The 11118-nt window shown below is 42.1% G+C and overlaps 1 protein-coding gene across 1 annotated transcript; it reads left to right on the top strand.

Annotated features, from left to right (window-relative positions):
- Positions 1-3310: 3310 nt before the first annotated feature.
- Positions 3311-4249, top strand: LOC148453463 (olfactory receptor 5AR1-like). Its single transcript, XM_088462109.1, has one exon. It carries the CDS (start codon positions 3311-3313, stop codon positions 4247-4249), a length of 939 nt encoding a protein of 312 aa, XP_088318235.1.
- Positions 4250-11118: the final 6869 nt, after the last annotated feature.

Genomic DNA, 11118 nt, shown 5'->3' with positions numbered 1-11118 from the left:
CACTGATAAATCAGGCCCTGTGTGAGGTGGTATCCCTCCATCATTCTCACAAAGGAGACGTGTTACTCCTAGCAAGTGAAAACAATTGGCATTAGTGTGTTTTAAAGGTGCTTATGTGAGTCCTGTGCAGGGCCGGATTAAGGTCTGTGGGGGCCCCTGGGCAACAAACATGTGGGGGCCCCTATTACGTGCCCTTTATGCAGTGCACCCAGTAGTAGTGCCCCCAGGAGTGTTGCTCCTTATGCAGTGTCCCCAATGCAATGCCCCCTGTAGTTATACCCCCAGTAGTAGTGTTCCCAATAGTAATGCCCCCTGTATAAATACCCCCAGTAGTAATACCCCTGTAGTTGTTCCCCCAGTAGTCATGCCCCCTGTGTGTGCTCAATAGTAATGCCCTCAGTAGTAATACCCCTGTAGTTGTGCCCCCTGTGGTAGTGGCACCAGTAGTAATGCTCCCCCCTGTAATAATAACCCCCCCAAGTAATGTCCCCTGTAGTAATGTCCCCCTCGAGTAATGCCTCCCCCCCGGGTAATGCCCCCAGTAGTAATGTCCCCCCAGCTGTGGAAAAGCCGCTTGCACTAAAGAGAAAAAAAAATCATACTTACCTTAAGCCCCGCTCCCGCTGCCTTCTCATCCGCTCGGCTGGCGCTGCACCTCTGCACTATGGGAGAGATGCATGACGTCTCTCCCATAGTTCACTGCCTGAGCCGGAAGCTGGAGCTCATGGGTGAGCTCTAGTCTCCGGCTCTGGCTGCTGCTGCGGGGAGGGAGCTGGGTGCCCGCTGGTTACAATCTCAGCGGGCACCTGGTGTCTCCGTGCAGCACCGGGGTTAGGTGTCCGGTGGAGGCGGAACTGGTTCCGTCTCCTCCGGTTCACTTTAACCCTGATGGCTGGGTGTGGGGGCCCTTCAGGTGTGGGGGCCCAGGGACGATCGCCCCTGTCGCCACCCTTTTAATCCGGCCCTGGTCCTGTGTATTTTGTTTCCACTGCTCTAACTTGCAAGCAATAAAGTTGACACTTGAAATACTGTTTGCAGTTATCACCTCTGCCTTACAGTCATAACTTATGTCTTGTTTTAATAACTTTGTTACTACCATATGTGACCCAATGCCTCTGAGTGACACATAGGCCGTCCCTCAGGATTTGGAACATTAATATATAAGTACAACCCATTTGGGTAACAATGAGCAGCTGCAGGAATAAACTCAGGTGCTGATGCATCAGTGCAAGACGTTATTTATCATCTCATTGTCAATGCTCCAGGCTAAGTAAGTATCTGTAATATATACATGTGGGTCTCTTTTATTTTTCTGTAAACTGCATACAAATATTTTCGTAAAGCAAATTCATATTTCAAATATTTTATTTGCAAGATGCATTAGAGTCGTAAATACTATCCTTATTTTAAGGTATTTTAAGTTTTGCAATATTTGTGCAGCCTTATGAACTGCTGGGTAAAATGATGTGTTTTGCAGTTATTGCATGTTTAGGACTAATCTATACCTCTTGTGTAATTTTATAATTGCCAACCATAATAAAGACAAATACAAATGTTACATTTATAAACAATACTCTGCACATTTCAAAATTAGTATATATTAAAAAATATATTCTTTGCTGTTGTTTTTTCTTTCTTTTTAGACACTTGCTGACTGACATGTAGGTAAAGTAAGTTGTATTAATGCTAACTTAAAGTATACATTTTCCTGTCTGGTTTTGTGTTAAGTTATGGGACTATGTAGGGAACAGAGGGGGTGATTCAGGCTCCGATGGTATTGATATCGCCGCTGATAACATGGTAGCAACTGCAATAGCACTATTATGGTAATGCAGCAGGAGGCATCACACCTCTTGCTGTATTACTGTTCCGAGCTGGGTCCATGGAAGCAGAATCGGAACATCTGCGTGATCCTCTGCTGGCCATAGGGTCTCTCTAGATGACAGCCATTGGTACATAAAAGAGGCAAGGAAATCTCTGTCAGCCAACGGAGATCCTGACCTCTTACCTGTCCCCAATGGCGGCAACATACTTCTGTTTTGGGAAACAGAGACCAGGGCCGCCACCTTCCAGCCCAGAAATGACAGCAGACTGTCAATCACTGACAGTCTGCTGCTGCTCTGCGTGCGGGATAGCAGACCTGTACTGCACATGTGCAGTGTGGGTCATGAGCCGGCGCAGTGGAGGAACAAACGGAGATGTGCGCTAACCATTGGGTTAGCGCACATCCCTGAATCAGGCCCATAGAGCCAAATACAACTCTTATATTATCTTTAATCATTCGTTAGTAGAATGTACCCAGTCTTTGCCAATCCTGAATGTTTTTGAATTTTCAGTGTTGACCACACTAACTCCACACTGTTAGGCCCAAATCTCGCCATGTTGCAGATATTAGTGGTTTGGATAGAATTTTGTAAAAGCTATTCACACTATTCAGTTCAACCCTGATGATGTCAGATTTGTGACACTGCTGATTGAGCAGCTGCCTCACAAAATATATGAAATGCTGCTAGAAAAGTAAAGGATAGACACATTATATTACAGAATGTACCTAGCTAACAACTAAAGATAGGATGAGGGGGGATATTTTGAATATGCTGGTTGACGGGATCCCGGGTATCGACATACCAACACCGGAATCCCGATGCCCAGCATAATGCCGATGAAGCTATCCCGAAGACATCAGGATACCGAGGTCAGCATCCCGACCCCCGCCATCCAGAAGGTAAGCATATGGGTGACTATTACACTTAGCCCGGGGATGGGGGTTAGCTTTAAGGACCCCCAGGGAGAGGTCAGGGTTAAGCACCCCCCCGGGGAGGGATAGGTTTAGGGTGCGGGAAGGGGAGGTGAGTGTTAGGTACCACCAAGGGAGGGTTAGGGGGGAGAGGGGGAGGGTTAAGGTACTTACCACCCCTGTCAGGATTCTAAACCTTCAGGCTTCCGGCATCGGGATTTGAACCGGCGGCAATTCATACCCAATCCCGGATGAGGGTTATAGCTGCAAAGTAGAACCATTGAGCTTGGCTCTGGTTACATGCTGCCTGATTTTTGATCTATTGCAAAAATACCATATATGTGAATATAGTGTATGTACTTTTATTACATAGTGCAATCACATATAGTACATTAGGGTGGACTAGTGATTTAGTGCTGGTTCTAGAACACAGTCACCATCAAATGGTCTTTAAGGAGCCAAAATCAGGGCATGAAAGTATTTTCAGCTCCTTATGATGTTGCCCTGGATCTTACAGTATCTAATGATATTTTACCTGTTTCCTATGATACAGATACATCAGTATAAATCCCGATGGACCTGGAAAATGTGACGTGGCCAACAGAATTCATTCTCCTGGGATTCTTCGAGTGGCCAGAACTTCATCTCATCCTCTTTATTATATTTCTCCTAGTCTACCTGATGGCACTGACTGGTAACTTTACTATAATCATGGTTATTTCCTCAAACTCCAGCCTCCATACTCCCATGTATTTCTTCCTGTGCAACCTATCGATCCTTGATATTACCCTCATATCTGCTATTATTCCCAAACTGTTAGACATTTGCTTAACTGAACAGCATTCTATTACTTCCATGGGGTGCCTCATCCAGGTGTCTTTTTTTGTCATATGTGTTGTGGCTGAATATATGCTTCTAGCTGCAATGTCCTATGATAGATATGTGGCCATCTGCTGTCCATTGCGTTACTCTTCTTTGATGAACCTGAAGATCTGTGTCCAGCTAGCTCTGACTTCCTGGGGATTTGGTCTTATGGAATCACTGTTCTTAACTGGAATCGTTTCTCGATTTTCATTCAACAAATCCAATAAAATTAATCATATGTTTTGTGACCTTAAATCGCTCCTCAAGCTGTCCAGCAGCAATACTCAGGAAGCAGAACTGGCCATCCTTGTAAGTGGAATTCTGTTTGGATTCATTCCTTTGGTCTTTATCCTGGTGACCTATGTCTTCATTATTTACAGTATCTTAAATATACGAAGCAGTGAGGGAAAACAGAAAGCATTTTCTACCTGTTCTTCCCACCTTACAGTGATAGGCTTGTTCTTTGGGATTATCCTAATTATGTATATGAGACCAAAGTCTGCCTACTCATTAGAGCAAGACAAGGTGCTGGCTATTCTGTATACATCCTTCATTCCTATGCTTAACCCTGTGATCTACAGCCTAAGGAACAAAGATGTACATAAGGCTATAGAGAAATTTAGGGTACAGCTTACAAGGAAATGGTAGCATCCTGAAAAGGAACCTAGTTAACATACAACAGACAAGTCTCCAAGTCCTTCTAGGAGTATTCTAGCCCTATGACAAGAAGTAGTTGAGAAGTGGAAATGAGGTTCCAGGTTACCAAGGTGTCCTACTAAGGAGTAGTCAGAAGCACAGCATGGCAAACACTACGCTGTATGTGGGAATTGTTGGGGCCTCCTGTATAAACATCTACTGTAGATATGAGGACACAAATACTGCTAATATAATACACAAACAGCATATACATGGCAGAAGCACAGATTAGTGTAAGACACTGATAAACAAATAGAAAGCAAAATGAAAATAATTATATATATATATATATATATATGTCCCAAAAATAACCGGCACTCTGAGACTTGAATCAATATAAACATGTATTAGAAGGCCTTCTAATACACGTTTATATTGATTCAAGTCTCTGAGTGCCGGTTATTTTTGGGACATATCTGACATTATTTTCTGAGCACCAGAGCATTTGCATTTTTTAAGAGGAGTGCCAACAAAATAGGATTCTACATTCTACATATATATATATATATATATATATATATATATATATATACATATGTACTGTATATATATATGTATATATATATATATATATATCTCCACATATCAGAACGCATACACCTACAGATGCAACTCGTGGGTGCTAGGTTAATTCATCCAGTACTAGCACCAAAAGTTCTCCAGCAAGGTAAACTTGAGAAAAACCAGCACACCACCACTTAATTTAATGTCCAAAAAGAATGTATTTGGTAGAAAAAAATATATCATCATATAAAAGCCATCATATAGACAAAATAATTATACTCATCCATGTGCTGTGGAGGAGTATTAGCAGCATATAGAGGCAGGGATGGCCATATACTGCCTCTATATGCTGCTAATGCTCTTTCGCAGCACATGGATGAGTATAATTATTTTGTCTATATGATGGCTTTTATATGATGACGTCTTTTTGCTACCAAATACAATATTTTTGGACATTAAATTAAGTGGTGGTGTGCTGGTTTCCTCGAGTTTTACATTTGCTGGAGAAGTGCTAATACTATATATATACAGGTTGAGTCTCCCATATCCAAAATGCTTGGGACCAGGGGTGTTTCGGATATCGGAACATTCCGTATTTTGGAATATTTGCATAATATAATAAAATATCTTGGGAAAGGGACCCAAATCTAAGCACATACAGCTTTTATGTTCTATATACACCTTATACACACAGCCTGCAGGTAATTTTATACAATATTTTCAATAATTTTGTGGCTCAAACAAAGTTTGTGTACATACATGAAATTCATTTATGTTTCATATACACCTCGTACACAGAGCCTGAAGGTAATTGTATACAATATGTTTAATAATTTGTGCTTTAAACGAGGTTTATATACATTGAACCATCAAAAAGCAAAGGTTTCACTATATCAGTCATGCTAAAAAAACTCTGTATTTCGGAATATTTGGATATGGGAGACTCAACCTGTATATAATATATATATAAGTTCAGCTATGCAATTTATCAGATGAGGATGTTTTCATATGTTCCATACACAGATCAAAGCCTCTGAATTGGTAAGTCTGAAGGGCCTCTACCAAACACTTGGCTGTCTATCTAGTTTTCACTATTGTGACTTGTGAGTATAAATCTGTCTTGGATAAATAAATTGTGTTTTTATGCACTTGGGGCCTGATTCAGCAGTGCTCTCCCAATTTTTGTGAAGCTACGCATGCACAGGACCTATTCTGCAAATGTGCAGAACTGGTTCTGCAAAATCACACGCAGACCCCCATATGCCTCTGCCTGATTGACAGGCAGGAGTGTTTGTGGGGTGGTGCGGGGACGGGGTTGGCCTGCTTTCCCAGAAATGGGGGCGTGTTGCCCACCTTTTTTCTGGGAATGGCAAGGCCAGGATCTGCATCAATGCGGCAGACTTCCTGGCCTCGAAGGCTGACAGGACCAGGCCAGGCTGTGGTAAGCCTCAGCCTAAGGGGCAACCATTGCAACCGATGGTCACGATGTAAGGATTGCAGAAGCAGCAAGGTGATGCCAGCATTTTTGCAGGACATAATTGCAAAGCCACTGAATAAGGCCCCTGGTGCACTATAAATGTTGGTTGTTTTTAGAATAATTGTCCTCGTCAAAAATAAGGAACACAAGTTGGGCTGACCCTCTGAATTTGAGGGATTGATGCTTCATCCTTATAAAGTAGCTACATTTGCTCACAAATGCTATGGTTTTCAGGGCCTGATTCAGCAAGTTTGCATTGTGATCGCAGTGGTTTGGTTTTCTACGCAATATTGTGATCCATAGTGAATCAGGCCATCAGTCTTTTGTATAGACACACACATATGTATGTGCACTCATGCAAAAATTAAATTAGCCCAAATGTTTATATTGCCAAAAACAGCAATGTGATGCTTTCTCAAGCTTGGGTCCTGATTCAGACCCACTCGCAGCCGCTCACTGGGTCTGTGGGTGTTTTTTTTTTCTCTGGCTGCTCGCAAAGCTGTGGGAGACCACCCACAGCTTGTGCGAGCAGCCAGGAGACCATCATGATTTTCGCGACCCTCAGCCTTGCGACAAAACCTTCGGTAGGATCTAGGCTGCCGCAAGGCCGAGTGGACTCCCTAAAACAACCTATGTCACCTGAGGTCAATCAAGGAGATGGCCCCAGTGTACCCGGCACTAAAATAACCAATATAAAGGTAGAATATAAAGTACTAAATAAATATCCAAGTACACAGTGCTGCAAAATCTAAATGTCAGTTGCTAATCTGACACAAATAAAGGACACAACCCAGAAAAAAGTGGAGTAGACTGTGCTACTGTGACTAGATAATATCATGTGCTTGATTGATAATTGATAACACCTTAGCCTCTCTGAATCAAGAAATAAACAACATTTATTATAACATACAATAAAGTTTAAAAATAGATAAAATGTATCTCTTAAATAAGAGTATAATTCAAATTGTACAGTTGTTGCAACAACTCATATGGCCATAAAAAGTATCCACCCGTAGTTCTTTTACCCAATGCGGAATATTACTTTGTTGTAAGTTCAATTAGTGACAAATAACGGGTCAAAAGCTCACCATTTCTCATATACACATAGTAGGAGCAGTCTGCACAAACTTGATGTAAATATCCAGTTAGTACTTGTAATATACCGGACTCATGTAGTGGAGATATAGTGGCGGCTGAAATAGGGCTTATGTCCGCTCTGTGCTGCAGTCCTGGGTCGCTCCCCCGTTAACAGCAGGCAATGGGCTGGACGTAGCCCTCAGTGTGGACAGAGCCGTAAATTGCCAATTGGTATAGATGGTAAGGTGGCAGCTGTAGTGGGACTGGCACCCGTCCTGTGCCGCAGACCCAGGTAGTCTCCCATTGCCAGAAAACAATGCGTAGAGCAACAATCCACCAATAACTGAGCCGCTAGCCTTAACACTCCGGTGTGCTGGGAGCTCCCATCTCTCCGTGCCTCGTGGATGATGGTGGCAAAATACAAGCCGCTGAGCTGCTGAACACTAATCACAGTGTTTAACCCCTTCGAAGTACACCGGAGTGTTAAGGCTAGCGGCTAGAGAGTATTCTGCAGTGTTATGGACTAAGGTACATTCCCCTTCCTACCCCTATGTCATGACTTTTTGTATAGGTTTGGATGGCCTGTTGCTCTTCCTCCATTTTTTTAAGCATATGAAGGGTGGAATTCCACCTGGTCACTACCTATTGCTTCAGTTGGTGGCATGGCAATTGAATTGTTCTTGCAGCCACTGCAATCTTCTACATGCAGTTGCTGAATGCCCAGAAACATTTCTGGCCAGGGACAGCATCTCCTGAATGCCCCTTTCATTTTTTTTTAAATTCTGAACCACCAAAGTTATTGTGTTGTTATCAGCAATGACAAATCCTGAGGAGAGTCCTAGCAGGGTGAGCCATTTTGCTATGACACCTCTGAGTTGTTCTAACAGGTTTACATCTGTATGCCTCTTAGGGAAGCTGGTGAAACAGAGAGTAGCCTGCCTGTGAATGAGCTGGTGTTGTGTGGTAGATACAGCTGCTGAAGGTGATACACCAACCCAGTGGGCTGTCATAGTCATATAATCTTTTGTTTGACCAGGACTGCTTGTCCACATATCTGTGGTTAAGTGGATAGTGGGTACAATGGCATTTTGTAGGCCAAGAACTATTTTTTATTATGTCTGAGTACAGGTGAGGAATCAAGATGGAAATTGGTAGTGGAGAAACTATCTAAAACCACATGCACTGATGGTGGATATTCGATACAGATCTAATGCTAGCATAGCCGTCTTGGCTTCAGTGATCCACTGAGCAATTGGATAGCTGCTTACATATTTGCTTCCTCTTGCAAAGGATTGTTTAACAGTCAACATTGTTTGAAACTAGTCTTCTGGGTTGAATTATTCACCCCCAGCAGCAGAAGAATCCTGGATAGAGAAGGAATCAGTTAGCTTTTGCAAACTGGATGCAGGATCTTCAATCGTTAATGAGGAGATTGATAATTAAGGTGTTTGTGGTGGAGATTGCATGTGCTGGGATCTATCTATGCTCCTGGCAGCTGATTCTGGACTGCTTGTATTTTTTATTATTGTACAGGATTTTTGAAATTCTTACAAATAATTTGCATGGACTTGCTGCAAATGACGTAACAGGGAAAAGGTTCCGAGATGGTTATCGACCCTACCTCTACTTACTTTAGCTTCACAAATGGTACAGATAGCTTGATAAATGTTGTCAGGACTTGGGTAAAAATAATTCCACATGAAAAAGGTGGCATTATTGGTGTTATGCCCAGGCATGACAATGTCCTTTTTCTTATCATGGAAAAGAACTGCTGCTACTAGTGGCTGACTTACTTTTACACAAACAAATTCTCATCATCAACATTCCCATTAGTGTCAGATGCACATAAAAACCCTCATCCTGTTGCACTTCCACAGTAGCATCCTCATCATCATAAATTTACTTTTACTGCTGCTCATCTCCACATTGCAGAGGTAAAGGAAATGGTGGAAGTTTTGGTGAACTAATTTGCCTTTTTTAAAAGTGACACATTTAGACATGTAGAGTGAGAAGGTGTTGCATGTGGGGTTGCAGAAGATGCCGGACTTTGTGTAGCTCTGGCTTCCACAATAGGCATTCTAGTGCATAAAATATCAGTAGCAGGACCACCACTTGCAAAGAAAGACCATGGCCTGAGCTTTTCCTTGCCACTGCATGTGGTGTTTGGAATGTTGCCAATTTTAAATTTTTCAACAGTAATTTTTCCTTTATTATTAGAGACGATGTTTTCTTTATCATTCTGAAATATTGTTTAGATTGCAGTTGCCCTGTCTTAAAGTTTATTTCCCCTGAATCACCTTTATTAGATGTTGAAGTAGTGGGTTGCTGTTCCTGCTCTTCTATCGACTGATCAATATTGACTCACAGCATATAGAATAAGCCAGGTGACACCCTAATGACGTTATGTTTTGTTATTGCAAGTTTTATTGTCACATTTTTTAACTGTGCCTGAACTTACAACAAACTGCCTCACAGCACCCTGAGTATAAGCCAGGTGGCACCTTAATAATTATGATATATTTTTTAACACAATTCTTATTTTACATATTTTTAACAGTGCCCGAACACACAACAAACTGCCTCACAGCCTTCCTAGTATAAGGGTGCCCCCCTAATAATGACATATTTTTTAACACACAAGTGTTATTTTACATTTTTTTAACTGTGCGTGAACACACTACTAACTGCCTCACAATGCTCCGAGTATAAGGTTGGCACCCTATTGATGGTATTATCAGTTTTTTTTGTTTTATAAGTGCTCCAGTAGGCTTTTTAAGTAACACAGTGTTGCAGTCCACTCTTATGGCATTTTTTGTGCCTCACGGTGCTGCAACAGTGCCTCAGTAGGCTTTTTTTATTTTAGTAACAAACAAAGTGCTGCAGACCACTACTACGGTGTGTTTTTTTGTGCCGCACAATGCTGCTGTCAGCCCAAAATACACAGTGCTCCTAATCATTTTTATATATATATATATATATATATATATATATACAAAGTGCCCCTATATACTGGAATAAGTGCCCTTTATGGGCTTTTTCTGTCCTCGCCTCTTATTGGCGTTTATTCAGTGCTGCAGCCCAGTCCCCACACCCTCTCCCTCCGGTCACCACTGTGAAATGGCGCCTGATTACGAGGGAGGGATTTTAATATGCAATCCAAAATGCGCAAGATCTTATGCCGGGAAGATGACATTTTGCCTCATTTTGAAATCCAAAAATGGCAGGAAGCCCTGAGCCCTGGCCCCTAAGTTTGGGTATGTTCGGAAACTGAACTGCACATCTCTGTGGAAATCCAGTTACTGTAGAACTACACATCCCAAAATGTCATGCCACAATTTTAGCAAGCCCTTACATGAAAACTGTGGCAAGGAATGATGGAATGTGTAGTTCTGCAGTAGCTGGAATGCCACAGTTTGGCTACCCCTGTATTACAATATATTATTTGATTGTATTTTATATATGACCCTGGAGGTATCTACTGTACTGTATGATATTAAACAATGGTGACAATGTCCATGTCGACATTCTAAATATAATGTAGAAAAAAAAGGGGAATTTTCCCTGCAAATCCATGGGAAGCTGCTAGGCCACGTCATGGCTATTTTTGGGGTGCCCTGCGCCCCGGACGTGAACCCCTTAGTGATAGGGACTGCTAGTAACAGAGAATCCGTGACGAGGCCTAGCAGCTTCCCATGGATTTGCAAATGCATGCAACTAATATCTCTGAATTTCTATCACCATATAGTCTTCGTGTATTGTTGCA

This window comes from Taudactylus pleione, unplaced genomic scaffold (genome assembly GCF_031769625.1).
Source record: "Taudactylus pleione unplaced genomic scaffold, aTauple2 ptg001150l, whole genome shotgun sequence".
NCBI classification, from domain to species: Eukaryota; Metazoa; Chordata; class Amphibia; order Anura; family Myobatrachidae; genus Taudactylus; species Taudactylus pleione.
Note: the sequence above shows the minus strand (reverse complement) of the source record. Positions and strands in the feature narration are given on the sequence as shown.

Bases quoted from the DNA above. Each gene is read 5' to 3' on its own strand.
- LOC148453463 (XM_088462109.1), top strand. From the start codon at position 3,311: ATGGACCTGGAAAATGTGACGTGGCCAACAGAATTCATTCTCCTGGGA.